Here is a 15,063-nt window from a genome sequence, read left to right as displayed (position 1 = left end):
CCGCCTCACAGGCATCAGCAACTGAAGATGCCCAGTCCTGACACATGCACTCCAAGATTGGACCACATAGATTATACTTTTCTCTGTGGCCAGGGTTTGAGTCCCCCAAGAAACCTTGCTTGGTATGACCTCAGACTTGATTCTTGTACATGCCAGCCAGTGGGTGCAGCTGCTTGGTCAGTACTGCTCCCGGTCCCATCTTTGATTCAAACTGACTGGTGCTGCAGCCTAGCCCAGCCCAGCCTGCCACATGCCCAGTCCTCATGCATACAGGGGGTACTGCAGCCTAGTTGGGCTGGTCCACAATAGCCCCCATCAAGCCCAACCCAGCTTCAGTTTTTGTGTGTGCTTGCATGTGTTGTGGGTCTAGTCCAGTCTGTCCCACATCCCATCTGGCACTGAAGTTTTTAACTCAACCTGACTGGCCTCCAAACCCAGCACACATATATATGTGGATGGATGCTGCTGCCTTGACCAGCCTGGTCTGCCTGTAGCCCTGGCTGTCAGGCTCACCAGTGGGAGCTGCATCACAGCAACGGGTGCCCTCAGTTTCCCTACCAGTCCTTTTGCAGCCCTGGATCTTGTATGTGCTGGTGGGTACTTCAAGCCAGGCACAACTCACATCCTGTACTGGCTTTTTTGCTGTCAGTGGATACTGTGGCCCAGCAGGGGAGCTCCTCAAGTTCCGCTCCCAGGCCTGCTTCCAGCTCCACATGTCATGTATGTCGGGGGACGGTGAATGGCCCCACTTGGTATGGTCTGCCCTCAGTCCTGGCCTTTGCATGTGCCAGTGGGTGCTGCGGTCCAGCCTGGCTCAGCCTGTCACCAACTGCCGGAGTCCAGCTCCAGCCGAGAGTTCGGAGCTCGGGAAGGGTGCGTGGAGTCGGCGATAAAGAAAGACACAGACACTGACGACTTGGTGTGTTCTCACAACAGCCCAAGAAAAAGCTGTCCTTTTCATTTACTCAAAACCTCACAAGCTTCTGCACAAGCAACTAATTATTCTATTTTTACTTCAAGACTAAGGGGGCATGTACAGACATTTGGTCACTCTGTCCGCACTTCAAGGCTAGGCAGGTGTCCCTAGAATAATTCTTTAAAACATTGTATTCATATTCTTCAAAGCAAGCCATTATTCATTCTTCAACAGTAGCATGGAGCAGTAGCCAGGAGTCCAAGGCCAAGGCACATGCGATTACCTGCTAATCAGTAGTACATTCCTACCACATTTCTATTTCTACACTTTGCCCATTATTCAATGGGAAAATAGTTTACAAGGGAAAAAAATAGAAATCTAAAAACAGAAGTTACAAATATTAAATCCCCCTACAACTATAAACTCTACACCCCCATAAACAATGAAACAATAATCAAAAACATTTTCTTTAATAAAAGCATCCTTAATTCTTCTAGCTAAAAATTATAAAAGCGGCTAAAACAGCTACATTTTTTATGCTCCAAAAAAATTGCGAAGACAGACTAGCCTATGAGATAACAATAACTATATTTATTGCCATAGCAGTTTCAGCTCTCACTCCCTTCACTTGTATTAATATTTAAGATATTTTCAAGCCCCCTCCCAGAAGGAGTGCTACATGTCTGGACCAAATTCTGAGGCAATGGTTAAGTACCCAATAAGGTGTCCAAAAATGGCATGGGCTTAATTGTACTCCCGTGTGTAAACTGTCAAAGGCCCACTCACCAAGACATTATCAGTGACATTAACTCTCAAGCTCACGTTGGTGGCAAAAGCCATCTCACAGGGGCAAACAATGCCTCAATAGATCACAGAATTCTTAGTGGGGTGCTTGAGTTTCCATGCAAAAAGGTGGTGAGCCTGCTTCAAGGTGGTCAGAGAGAAATCCGCTGGGCCCTACCAAATAGCTGGAAGCTCCCCCGGGCCCTGCCAAGCAGGGGAGCTGTTCTCTTCACACCTTCGTGCCATCCACACCTACTGCACGGACCCCAGCAACCTACACTAGCTGTATCGTGCAGAATGGCGGATAATGAAGTCCCACAGAGAGGAGCCCACAAGTCCCTTACACAATCTGCTCCCAGATCCAGTTTTTTTTGCATTTTGGTGGGTGCTGTGGACCGGACTGATGCGGCCCACTCCCTGCTTTGATACTAATGGGTGGGGACTATGGCCTATCCCAGCCAGACAAGCCCCCCAGGCCCAACTTTTGCCCACACTATCTGGTGACGGGAAATGCTACTTAGCCCAGCTCAGGGTTGCTACATGTGCACGTGCCTTGGCTTAACCCAGATATGTCTTCTGGTTCTCCCTCTAAACCACTCTCTCAGCTCCCCCACATACTTGCAAGTGTAGTGGTCCAGCCCATAAAAGAACCCTAGAAGTCATTTCTTCCCTGTCAAACATGCCCACAGCCACTCCTATGCCAATACATTCCCCAGACTGCCTTCCCTGGGCATTCTGCAACCCCATTGCCTAGGGGCAGTGTGGCATGTGGCATGTCCTGGCCTGGTGTTTCCCTCCATACACACACAAAAATACACACAGAATAGGTAGCTATGCTGACATGCTGTTATAGTTAACACAGGTTTGGCATTAGCCAAGCCCAGAATGCCCATCAGCTACTGACTGCTTTTCTCCCAGCAGTGTAACACTTGCCTGGGTACAAGCAACCTAGGTAGTTGTGTACAGCTGGGGTATTTTTATTTTGGAACTGTGAAGTTTCCAATTTAAAATATTTATTTATTTATTTATTTATTTATTTATTTATTTATAAGAGTGAAACATATTGGCTTGTTTATTAGAGAAAGAAAGGTTTGCTAGTTTACTCCCTCTTCCCCAAAATGCCCACGAAACCAGGGCTGGACTGGGCCAAAGCCAGGAGCCTAGGAACTCATCCATGTCTCCCACACTTGGACCCTCTTCTGCTGCCCTCCAGGCACATTAGCAGGAAGCTGGTTCAGGAGTGGAGCAGCTGAGTCGTGAACTGGCACTCCGATATGGGATGCCAGCTTGATAAGTAGCAGCTTAATGTGCCATGTTTCAACACTGGCCTCTAGTTTCCAATTTTTAAAAAGCTCTTGGTGGAGTTGTGAATTACAGCTTCCCTTCTGGCTTTCCCTATGGAGAGCAAGTTTTTTTCACCTCCCAACATTGTTTCTGAATTTTATAGCTGAGGCTGCTTTCTGCCTTATGGAGCTGTTTGAGGGTGTTCATCAGTGTGCCTAGCTGCACCCCAGGACCCGCAAGAGGCAGTCTGGCTTTCTGTGCAGTTGTATGCCCTTTCCTTGTCTTGCAGTGATAATCTGCCATCATGCATCGGAAGAAGGTGGACAACCGGATCCGGATTCTCATTGAGAATGGGGTGGCTGAGCGTCAGCGGTCTCTCTTTGTTGTAGTTGGGGATCGAGGAAAAGATCAGGTAAGACCTGGGGATGGCTTCTTGTGTTATCTTGGTTGCCATCTCCAAAATGTCAGCTTGTGGTAGGCCACCTGAGATCTCAGCACACAAGGCCATTATGTCAAGATTCCCCTTCATTCCCTGGAAGTGGTCAATCGTATTGATGTTGATTAGCAGACAAATCAGTGCCTTTTTTTTTTTTAAGGTTTATTTATTTTTTTTGGAAAGGCAGTTGCAGATACAAGCCAGGAGAGACAGAGAAAGATCTTCCATCCACTGGTTTACTTCTCAAATGGTCACAATTAGCCAGAGCTGAGCTGATCTGAAGCTAGGAGCCAGGAACTTCTTCTGGGTCTCCCATATGGGTGCAGGGTCCCAAGGCTTTGGGCTGTCCTCAACTGCTTTCCCAGGTTACAAGCAGGGAGCTGGATGGGAAATGGAGCAGCTGGTACTGGATCCTGGCGCTTGTAAGGGGGAGATCAGCTAATGGAATCATTGTGCTGGGCCTGTGTGTTGGAACTTTTAATCCCAACCCCGCAACTGGCAGTTTCTTTTTCTTTTCTTTTTTTTTCTTTAAGATTTTTTTTTTTTTTTTTTTTTTTTAATCGGAAAGTCAGTTTTACAGAGAGGAGAGACAGAAGAATCTTCCATCCACTGGTTCACTTCTCAAGTAGCCTCAACGGCTGGTGCTAAGCTGATCTGGAGCCAGGAGCTTCTTCCGGGTCTCCCATGCGGGTGCAGGGTCCCAAAGCTTTGGGCCACCCTCCACTGCTTTCCCTGGCCACAAGCTGGAAGGGAAGCGGGGCTGCTGAGATACGAACTTGTGCCCATATGGGATCCTGGCACCTGTAAGGCGAGGACTTCATTCACTAGGCTCCTGGGTTGGGCCTAGGCGGCAGTTTCTAAAGGATCTTGGCCTTGAGCTTCTGTGCCTTTTTTTCTTTGCAGGTGGTGATACTCCATCATATGTTGTCCAAAGCAAGCGTGAGGGCTCGGCCTTCAGTGTTGTGGTGCTACAAGAAAGAGCTGGGATTTAGCAGGTAAGTTGCACCCTTGGTGCATCCCTCCCCACCTGTAGTTTATGCTGATTAGTTCAATGCCAGGAGACAGTTCCTTGGCCCAGGAACTGTTGTTGCTGTTTACTGCCTCTGCAGGTCCTGTTTCCCGCACATGGTTTCTCTTTCTACTCTCTAAGCTGATCAGACCTGCTGACCGCAGGCTCCCTCAGTGAGCTTTCTCTACCCCTAATTGCTTTCATTTTTTTCACATTCCCTTTTCCTGCCCTTCCCTCACAGACGGTGACATTCCTCCTTCCGTGTCTGGGGAAGGCACCCTTTGCCCACTCTGGTTCTCTTTCCATTTTCTATTTCTCAGGATGTGGCCTTCCTCTAGCAGATGCTCCATATGCTTTGAAGCTTTTCTCCTTTATTCTGTAAACAAGTTTAGCTCTCTCCATTCTCAGATAACCGATGATCACTTAGAGCCTGCTTTGTCGCCCGGGCTGGCATTTTCCCTGCTTTTGCTGCCGTGGACCTTAGCACCAAGGCCGCTGGCATTCTCGAGGTCACGGGCCTGGATGTTGTGGGTGACCTGGTGCCCCATGCAGCACCTGACTTCCCACCTGCTCTTCAGAGTGCGTTCTCCCAGACCCACGGGACAGCGGCCCTTCCGCCTGTTCGTGCCTCACTCCTCTCCCTGCACACCAGCTTCTGCCCCAGGCAGGAGTAGCACTGAGGTTTTATATGTTTTAGATCCAGCCATGTGGAAATCTGGCTTTTTCTGGAAATGCTTGGGAAGAGTCGGCCTGTCCCTGGGCCTGCGGAAATGGGATTGAACACCCAGTTTAAGCTGGCCGTCCTGTCTGAGCTTACGTTGGAGCTTGCAGTGGAATAGAGAATGAGGGTGACAGATAGCCCACAGTGTAGCCAGTGTAGAAATCTTTTGTCTTCCTGGCGATCTTTTCTCTCTGCCTTCTGATCTGCCCTGTAAACCTGTCAGTATGTGTCACTGGGTCCTCCTGTGTCCCTGAGTGTCGCCCCTCTCATGTTGGTTGTCACGTCCTACACGGTGCTGAGCCTGCCCTCCCTTCCTGCCTCTTGCCCATTTGCTTAGAACACTGTCTCACCTTTCTGATTTCCCTGTTCTTCAAGGCCTGCCTCCTTCAGGAAGCTTCTCCTGGTATCCTGATCAGTCTAACTACATCTTTCTGTTTTTACATCCAGGTGACAGTCTTTTAGGAGTTCTCTCCCACTTATCTTTATAGTTGTATACTTTCAGATGGTCTAACATGTTTGTAATAGTTTTTGTGTTGAATGTATTAACAGGCTTTAAAATTACTTTTATTAGAAAGAAAAGCATGATTCTGTATATAAGAGACCAAATTTAGATGAATTAACTGGCTTTTGACAAAAGCTGTAGAGTGGCTGGTGTTGTGGTGAAGCTGCCATCTGCAACACCAACATCCCAAATGGGTGCCTGTGCAAGTGCCAGTTGCTCTACTTCCCGTTGCTCTACTTGCTCGTTGCTAATGCGCCTGGGATGGCAACCAGAGATCCCATGTGGGATATCTGGATGGTATTCCAGGTGCTTAGATTGGACCTCCATCCCTCGCTGTTGTGATAATTTGAGTAGTAAACCAGTAGAAGGAAAACCTCTGTCTTATCCTCACTCTGTCACAGTCTTTCAGATAAGCAAAATCAATTTTTTAAAGAATAAATGTGGTATAAAATGTGAAAGATATACAAAACACAAAGATGAAAATAAGAAGTACTCACAGTCCTACAACTGAGACCTTGTTAGCATTCAGGTACATCGTACTGGCATATTGTTTAAACCATAATTGAAGTTTGGTGATATGTACACTTCCATAGTTGGTCAGGCAAGGATTTTTAAAAATATTTACTTGTTTTTATTTATTTATTTTTAATCTTTTTTATTGCATTTCATTTTTTAAAATTAATTACATTGCATTATGTGATACATTTTTTTATGCACTGGGATTCCCCCTCCCCCATACCCTCTCCCCACGGCGGATTGCTCCACCTTGTTGCCTTTCCATAGTTCAAATTCAGTTGACATTCTTTCATTGGAGGTATTTACCAAGCATAAAGTCCAGCATCTTATTGTCCTGGTAAGTTCAATGTTTTCTTGGTGAGACCATCTTTGGTCTGAAGGTAGAGCCGGCAGAGTATCATCCCAGTCAGTTAAAAGCCCCAACATAATATTTCCAACCATTTACAACATTGTGGCATTAATTGACATGGTATTGATTAACCAATATGTTAATATAAAATGCAGGTTCTCAACCACAACCTGTGACTTCTTCATAGACATTTCAATTTTGGTTTATATTCAACCGTGTGCTATACACCTTAAAATGGCTTAGATTGCTATTCAGCTGTCTCATGCCTATTTTAATTTTAGTATTTAGCAGTTTATAGCATTGAAGCATGTTTTCGCTGAACCTGGCTGTTTTTCAGGTGGTCTAACTCTATAATTCTAACAGGATATATGTCAACAGTTTAGGTGAGCATGTTTAGGAGGGGTGTGCAGAGAAATCTTCCATACCCCAGTGAGGAGTAACTAATCTTTGTGTCCCACCCAGTGAGTTATAAGTGCATCCCCGCTGACCGTTTCCTGTCTGTTTCTAAGCTTTCCTTGTTGTTCTCTGTCTATCTATTCTAGTTTTGTTTGTTTGTTTTGAGGGGTTTCTGGAGCGCTCTTGATGGTTATTACGAGAGGGGGTGGGGACCCAAAATTGGAAGCAGACAAGGACCAGAGAAAGCTCCTCTTCCTAGTCCAGAAGGAAGTTTACTGTTCTTCTGTTTCTGCGGACCGCTCAGGGATCCTGGTTGTTGTTCCAGTGACCTTGGATCCTGCAAGGCAGGATTTGGGCTTCTTCCATCCCATGTGGTAGATCCAGTTGGGGGTTAATAATATTTACTTGTTTTTATTAGGAAGTCAGATATATGGAGAAGAGGAGAGACAGAGAGGAAGATCTTTTGTCTGCAGATTCATTCTCCAAGTGACCACAACATCCAGTGCTGTGCGGATCCGAAGCCAGGAGCCAGGAACTTCCGCCGGGTCTCCCACATGGGTGCAGAATCCCAAGGCTTTGGGCCGTCCTCGACTGCTTTCCTAGGCTACAAGCAGGGAGCTGGATGGGAAGCAGGGCCGCCGGGATTAGAACTGGTGCCCGTATGGGATCCTGGGCATGCAAAGTGAGGACTTTAGCCACTATGCTATCACGCCGGGCCCAGATAAGGGTTTTTAATACAGCTTGAGAATAAGGCCTTTTGCCTGTCCTAGAATTTTCAGTTTTGGAGGCATTTTCTCAGCATTTTTTACTTGTCAAATGTGAGATAATAGGCCCCTGGATGGCAAGGACTTTAGCCACTAGGCTACCATGCATTAGACCCTTGGTTATTTTTTTTAAAGAAGATGTGGTGAGGGAAGTGGGCCTTTACTAAGTTCCCTGCTACCTCTGAAGGTCTAAATGGATGATCACTGGGCCTTTCTCATGCTCCCAGACTCTCTTTTCTTTTTTTGTCTTCTGTTTTTATTGGTTAGTTTGTGTGTGTTTCCGTTAAGAGACAACACTCCCATCTGCTGGTTCATTCCTCAGGTGTCGTCAGCTGCTGGGGCTGCAGTCCCGGCTCCCCCCCCCGCTTGGGTGGCAGGGATCCCAGGGTTAGTAATGGCAGGAAGCTGGAGTCCAGAGCAGAGCCGGGAACCCAGCCCAGGTATGGCAGTTTAGGAAAGGACATCTTAACTGCTGGGCCACATGTCACCCTCTTCCCTCCTTACCAGTCTTGCTTCTGCTCAAGGCTACAGAGGAATGCAGTGGACCAGTTCACATATGTATCGTTTCATTGAGAAACCTTTAGCCAGCCTGCTCCAGTGCTCCTACTTCCTGTCCCCTTTACAGCAAGGGACTGGGCCTGCACTCTGAGTCTTCTGCCAGCTCTGAGGGTCTAAGAGGGTCATCACTTGACCTTCTTAGAGCCTTGACCTTGCTCCCAACTCTCTTTAATCTGAGAGACAGCATTGCCTTCCAGTGGTTCACTCCTCATACGTCCCCAACTGCCAGCACTAGAACGGGCCTGAGCCAGGAACTGGGAGACTGGGAGCTGGATCCAGGTCTCCCAGATCTCAGTATGGCAGGGACCCAGCTGCTTGATTCATCTGACCTGCTGTCTCCCAGGCTCTGCTTTAGCAGGGACCTGGAATTGGGAGCCAGGAATTGAACTGGTACTCTGATAGGGATGCAGGTGTCTTTATGGGCTCTGTTCCCAACTATGGTAGTCTTTCTGGTTAACCGGCTTTCCTTGTTGGGGTTGATTGTAGTCATCGGAAAAAGAGGATGCGGCAGCTGCAGAAGAAAATAAAAAATGGAACTTTGAACATAAAGCAAGATGACCCCTTTGAGCTTTTCGTAGCAGCCACAAACATTCGCTACTGTTACTACAACGAGACCCACAAGATCCTGGGCAACACGTTCGGCATGTGTGTCCTGCAGGTAGGTGTCTGCTCCTTGCCTGTAACTGGTGTCAGAGAGTGTACAGGTGCTGGGGGCTGCCTGCTTCCCCCCGAGGATAGGTGCATGGTACGGAGAGAAGATTCATATATACACCATGCCCTAAAGTGTTGGTGGGAGACTTGACCACGCCACTCAGCCCATATGAAAAAGAGTTTTGGACTTAAACTAGCACTTGTGCAGAAATAGCAGAAGTCAGAGTGATATGCCATTGCAAGTATCCTAACCAAGACTGAGGAAGCAAGCCCTGGCAGCTTCCTTTTTGTTTCAAATATGGAGATAGAGATGGAAAGGAATCTTTCATCCTTTGATTTATCCCTAAATGCCTGCAACAGCCAGGATTCTTCCAGGCTGAAGCAAGTATGGAATTCAGTCTGGTTCTCCCATGTGGTGGCAGGGACCCAAGTACTGAGGCCACCACCTGCCGACCCCAGGGTGTGCGTTAGTGCCTTACCAGAAAGCTGAGGAGCTGAGACTCAGTCCAAGATTCTGGGGTGGGATGCGAGTGTAATCAGCTCGTGATTCAGCTGCTGCGCCAAGTGCACGCCCTAGCACAAGGAGCTTAGAGTGTGTCACTCATTGAAGACTTCCTGGGGCAGCGCTCAGGGGAGCCTGTTGTAACTGGCTGGGAACCAACCTGTGCACCCCTAGGTCGTCTAGAGTGTGCAAGTCATGTAACCACCCTGAGAAAGCCCTCACTGTCCGCCCAGTGCATCTGATGGGGTGCAGGTGTCATTATAGGGCTCCTGGCTGCCCATGGCCTGCTCTCCTGATGTGTTTCCTGTGGTCAGATAACTTAATAGACTTCCGTGGTTTTCTTTATTTCCAGTTCGGTAGTATTCACTTTGTTGTTTGACACATGTGCTCCCCCCACCCTGCCACTCCCAGACAAGCACAAAGTCCCACATTTGTTTGTGTTGTTTTTATTTTCATGTACACCACTTGAGCTTGATTTTGTAATAGATAAAGCATAAATTAAGGAATGGGAAAAAAATGACTAAGGGTAATTATTTTCTGCATTCTAGCAAGCTGTGTCTGGCACTGCTAGCCCCAGACCCGCCCTGGGGGCCAAAAGGAGCTTAGTGTCCCCCTCTCTCCCTTCCTGTGGGGAGTATCTACGCCAGATCATGACCAGGGTATGAAAGGATGGCTCCCTTAAGCACTAGCACCCCGGTGTGGTGTAGTTGAGTCAAATCACTGCAGTTTCTAAACATGTCACAGGCTAGCTAAGGTGTTTCTCAAGTTCATGTGTGAATTAGTGAAGGGTGGAGGACTCGTTTCCCAATAAGACTTTGTTGGGAGATGATTTGAAATATTTATTTATTTATTTATTGGAAAGGCAGGTATAGAGAGAAGGAGAGAGAGAAAGAGCTTCCATCCGCTGGTATACTCTCCAAGTGGCTAGAATGGCTAGAGCTAAGTTGATCTGATGCTAGGAGCCGGGAGCTTCTTCTAGGTCTCCCACGTGGGTTCAGGGTCCCAAGGCTTTGGGCTGTCCTCAACTGCTTCACCAGGTCACAAGCAGGGAGCTGGATGGGAAGCGGGGCAGCCGGGATTTAAACCGGTGTCCATATGAGACCCTGGGATGTGCAAGACAAGAATTTAGCCACTAGGCAACTGCGCTGGGCCCAACTGAAATGCTTTTGTAGAGTAGTGTAAACAGGATGCACCTGTACTCAAAACTAGGCTGTACGCTGGTGCCTCAGTGAGAGCTGTCCGTGGAACTCCTTGAGTCAGGGCTGGGGGCAGCACTGCCCTGGCTTAATGCTTGGAGCTGTTTACCTTACCACCTGGCCCTTGGGGACATGTCACTGGGATGCTGTTGGCCCCATCAGGCCTTCCTGACATCTCCTCCTTGCAGGACTTTGAAGCCTTAACTCCGAACTTGCTGGCCAGGACCGTGGAAACCGTGGAAGGCGGTGGGCTAGTGGTTATCCTGTTGAGGACGATGAACTCCCTCAAGCAGCTGTACACAATGACCATGGTAAGGGTGATTGGAGCCTTCCTTCTATGGGTTCAGAGCGTTTCACTTTGGGTGCAGGAGTTTTCTCATGGGCAGCATCGGGAAGACTCAGCACAGCTCCTGAGCTGGGAGCTTTGATCTTGTGGCAGCTAAAGATGAAGTTGCTGCAGATGGAGGGTGCCTGGGAACCTCCGAACTTCACATCTGCTCTCCGGCATTTGCAAACCGTCCTCTGGTGAGATGCAGATAGGCAACAGGTTTGTGCAGCCACATTTTCTGGAAATGGAGTCTGGCTAAGGGCCATCCCCATGCCCAAATTTGTGTGTTGCCAAAAAAAGGGAATGTGCACAGGCTTTCTTCTTGCTGACCCTCGTTCTCACGGATGTAAAAGTATGAATCTCACTCCTGTGAGCTTTGACCGTGGGAGAAGAGGTATGGCTGCCATCAGGGTGGGAGTATGTGGCACCAGAATCAGAAGCAGCTCTTGCTTCTGGGAGCCGAGTTCCTCTAGTGAAGTGGATTTTCCTCAGCTCTTGGGGCCGCTCCCTGTCATTCCACCCCCTGTGCCCACAGTCCTGGCCTGCTCGAGCAAGCCCAGCACACCTGCTTTCCTCACCACAGTGTGCTTCTCCGAGATCAAGTCCCTGTTGAGCATGTGTGGCCTTTTCTCCTGTAGTGAGCGGGTTCCCCAGGCCCCCTTCCCCTGACCTGTTTTTCCCAGAGCCATGGGCAGCACCTTGCAGTTTCCCAGTGTTTGGTGTCTGTGTCCCTGTGTGCTGCTTGGGAGCAGCCGACAGTGTCCCTGCGGGGTATTCCTAGGCCCCAGTGGGGGCTGGCATACATTCTGAGCCCCCGAGGTGCTTGTGAGTCCGTGAGAGACTCTGTCCTGGGAGCTGTTTTCTTCCTCTGCTTGTCACATGGCTGCCTGCTTGTCCTCCAGGGCTCAGCTTGTATCTGGGAGTGCCTTGCTCACTTCTCACTATACTGAGTAGGTTCTACCATCTGCTGTCATTACAGCCTATATTTTGCTTAAAGCATTTGTCAAAATTTATGTTTACTTATGTGTCTGTCTCAGTTGTGTGCCATCTGGCTCTAGGCCCCCTGAGAATGGAGGAAAGGCGCCTGCCGTGTGCCCAGCAGGTCTGGCATGAGGCCTGTAGACTCCACTGAATAGATGACTATGCCTTATGATACTGAAGCCCGTACGAGAACAGTCAGGTGAAGGCAGAGGGAGTAGAGCATGGTGAGGGACAGCGCCTTGAACGTCTGGTCTCGGCTGCAGCAGATCGCACAGGGCGGGTGGTGTGTGTTGGAATGGTCTTTGTTTCCAGCAGGACCGTTGAAGGGTCTGCTGACAGAACTTGGTGCTGGGATCCTGGGCCCTGGCCCTCCAGGGAGACTTCCTGACTGGATGGTGTCTTGTTTTCTTAGGACGTGCATTCCAGGTACAGGACTGAGGCCCATCAGGATGTGGTGGGACGATTCAATGAGAGGTAGGTCTGTCTGTAGCACACGCTCTAGTCCCGCCTTACTCTCTTACTGTCACCAGGGGGCTTAGGGGAAGGCTGTTTCTGCCTTGGAGCCAGCTGAAAGTTTTGGTTTTTGTATCAGGAGAGGCAGCAGGGAGCCCAAACCGGTGGGGTTCTTGGCAGCAGCAGCAGCGAGGGGGAGAGCTGGGCCAGGGGATACCTTGCAGCCATCACCAAGTCCCTGTCGCCCTCTAGCCCTGAGTCTGCTCACCTTCCCAAGATGTGACTTGTCTGGGTCACTCTTTCCCATGAGGTGTTTGACGGAGCCCAGCTCTTCCAGCGAGTGTCTGTAGGCCCCAGGATTTCCTGCTCAGACGCACCTGGAGAACTCTGGCAGCACTTTCTCCTTTGTGGACACTGCTTAGTTGTAACCTCTGTAACAAGTCTTGAAACAGTGGAGCCTGTTGAAGTGATTGTTTCCCAAGTTAATCTTACCCATAGTGCCTTTTATTAGGGAACACATGTTCGCAGCCTGTGTGTGAGACACCTTAGGAAACGTTGGCCAGATCAGTGGTTCTCCACGATGATTTTTGCCACCGAGAGACGTTTGGCAACGTATGGAGACATCGTGATTGACAGTGATCACTTGGGGTGGAATTGAGAGGAAGGTGCTGTTTGCCCGCGGTCCGTAGAAGTCAGGGACACTGCTGGAAACCCCAAGTGTACAGCACAGCCCCACCACAGTACCACCTGTTCCACAGTGTCCACTGGCCTGAGCTTGGAAATCCTGACCATGATGAAGCCTGGGGCCTTTGTCATTTCGGCCACCTGTGCTGCTTTGGTGCAGAAGGAGCAGTGACATGCCCCTGCTTTGCCCAGCAACCTGCTGAAGTAGCTGGCAGCCTCGTGTTGCCGTATATGTGAAAGGATTCCAAGCATGTCTGTGTGCAGGAAAGCTTGTGCTGTGTTTCCTCAGGGAGTCCTTTTCCCCATCTGGCTGTGTTCTCTCTCTGTGGTAACAGAAGGCGAATTCATGTGTGTGTGTGTGTGTGTGTGTGTGTCCATCCCCCATTCTCTTCCCTGTGTGGTTGGTGACCATGTGTGAGTTAGTTGAGGAGGATGAAGGCAGAGCAGGGGGATGGTGGCACAGTGGCACTTGGCACGCCACCGGCGTGCTGCTGCTCCGCCTCAAGGAGTGGGCTCCCTGAGCTCGGCCCGCGGATGTCATGGTGGGTGCTCCATGTAGCGGGCTGCCACTCCCCTCCTTGCTCTGCCTCTGGAATCTGGCATTTCAGTGAGTTCCCTGAAGAAAAGCCCCTCTCCTCTGCTGTGCACTCGGGGCCCTGCCTGCTCTGCCCGAGCCCCCTGGTCTTGTGCTTCAGGTTTCTCCTCTCCCTGGCCTCCTGTAAGAAGTGCCTCGTCATCGACGACCAGCTCAACATCCTGCCCATCTCCTCCCATGCCGCTGGCATCGAGGCCCTCCCACCACAGGCGCCGGTGAGTTGGTGGCAGGGGCCATGCATGTGCGAAGGCTGTGTCTTCCCTCATGGCAGCGACAAGCCCCTCCTTTCCATCTTCCAATAGGACGAGAACCTCAGTCCTTCTGACCTGGAGCTGCAGGAGTTGAAGGAGAGCCTACAGGACACGCAGCCCGTGGGTGTGCTTGTGGACTGCTGCAAGACCCTTGATCAGGTGAGTGGTGCCCCCGGACCCCGAAATGCCTAGAAACAGCTCAGCGAACTAAGGTGATGCAAGGGAAGGTGGGTTATACCTAAAGAGGAACCCCTCAGCGCTTTCTCCAAGGTGTGGGAGGGCAAGCTTGAGTTCTGTCACTTCAGTTAGCTTTGATGACAGGAAGGTTTCTTTTCTTGCTTCTCGCTTGGGTAGAAATGCAAGAGAGCTTGAGCCACTTAGACCTACCCCTGGGCCCAAGTCTGGGCTGCTGAGGGCCCTCTGGGGGTCCCAGCTGATCTGGTGGGAGTGGCCATGGTGTGTGTCTACGCTGCCAACACCAGCAAAGTTGCCTGGGCCATCCTGGCTACTGGTGGGGCCCAGCTGGGAGCCTCTGAGCTGTCAGTGTGTTGGGGGTAGTCTTGGATAGGCCCCTCAGTGCTGGGCTGAGAACTCCCGCTGGAAAACAACTGCTGTGACACCACGCCCTGGGGCTGAATCCCGATGGCTGGGGGCATGCTCCCAGCTGTGTAGCTGCGCAGCCCGGGCTGTGGGCTAAGAGATGCTTTTGACCATTTCCTGGAAGGCCCTGAGTCACCCGAGAGAGGGAGTGAGAGACAGAATGGGGAAACAAAGTACTGGCAATGGTGTTTAAAAAAAATGGCTGATGGCAAAACAGAAAGGAAAAAAGTAAGAACGCAGAGTACACATTATCACACTAAACAGTGGTATTTCCACTTGCAAGTTCCACTCTGCAGAGCCGGCTAATGTTACTAGTTAATTCTGCATATAAGTGCTATTTCCCTAACTGTGCAGCTCGTAAGGGGACCTCTGCCAGGCATTTGGCTAGTTCAACTTTTTCACTATCAAAAGCAAAGCTCTTAAGACTTCCTTACAGTTACAGCTGTGGGCATTGTGCAAAGGGGCTTCAAATAGTTCATGAAAAATACACCTTCTCTTGTGGTTCCACTTCCCCATGAACTTGTGGATGCCATCTTCAATGCAGAGTCAGGTTGCACACGAGGAATTGCTGGGGCAGAGGCTGCGTGC

At 49.7% G+C, this 15,063-nt stretch overlaps 1 protein-coding gene across 2 annotated transcripts in view; it reads left to right on the top strand.

The window, feature by feature from the left end:
* NAT10 (N-acetyltransferase 10) overlaps positions 1-15,063 on the top strand; it is a 46,099-nt gene that overhangs the window by 2,232 nt on the left and 28,804 nt on the right. For both annotated transcript variants that reach the window (XM_004585413.3, XM_058663180.1), the window contains exons 2-8: positions 3,273-3,395; positions 4,323-4,414; positions 8,721-8,892; positions 10,772-10,894; positions 12,305-12,366; positions 13,725-13,839; positions 13,927-14,034. In XM_004585413.3, the coding sequence (XP_004585470.2) occupies positions 3,288-3,395; positions 4,323-4,414; positions 8,721-8,892; positions 10,772-10,894; positions 12,305-12,366; positions 13,725-13,839; positions 13,927-14,034 (780 nt within the window). In that variant the 5' untranslated portion in view covers positions 3,273-3,287. The remainder of the gene's footprint in view (positions 1-3,272; positions 3,396-4,322; positions 4,415-8,720; positions 8,893-10,771; positions 10,895-12,304; positions 12,367-13,724; positions 13,840-13,926; positions 14,035-15,063) is intronic.

Source organism: Ochotona princeps, chromosome 4 (assembly GCF_030435755.1).
Source record: "Ochotona princeps isolate mOchPri1 chromosome 4, mOchPri1.hap1, whole genome shotgun sequence".
Classification (NCBI taxonomy): domain Eukaryota; kingdom Metazoa; phylum Chordata; class Mammalia; order Lagomorpha; family Ochotonidae; genus Ochotona; species Ochotona princeps.
This window is presented reverse-complemented; position numbering and strand designations above follow the sequence as displayed.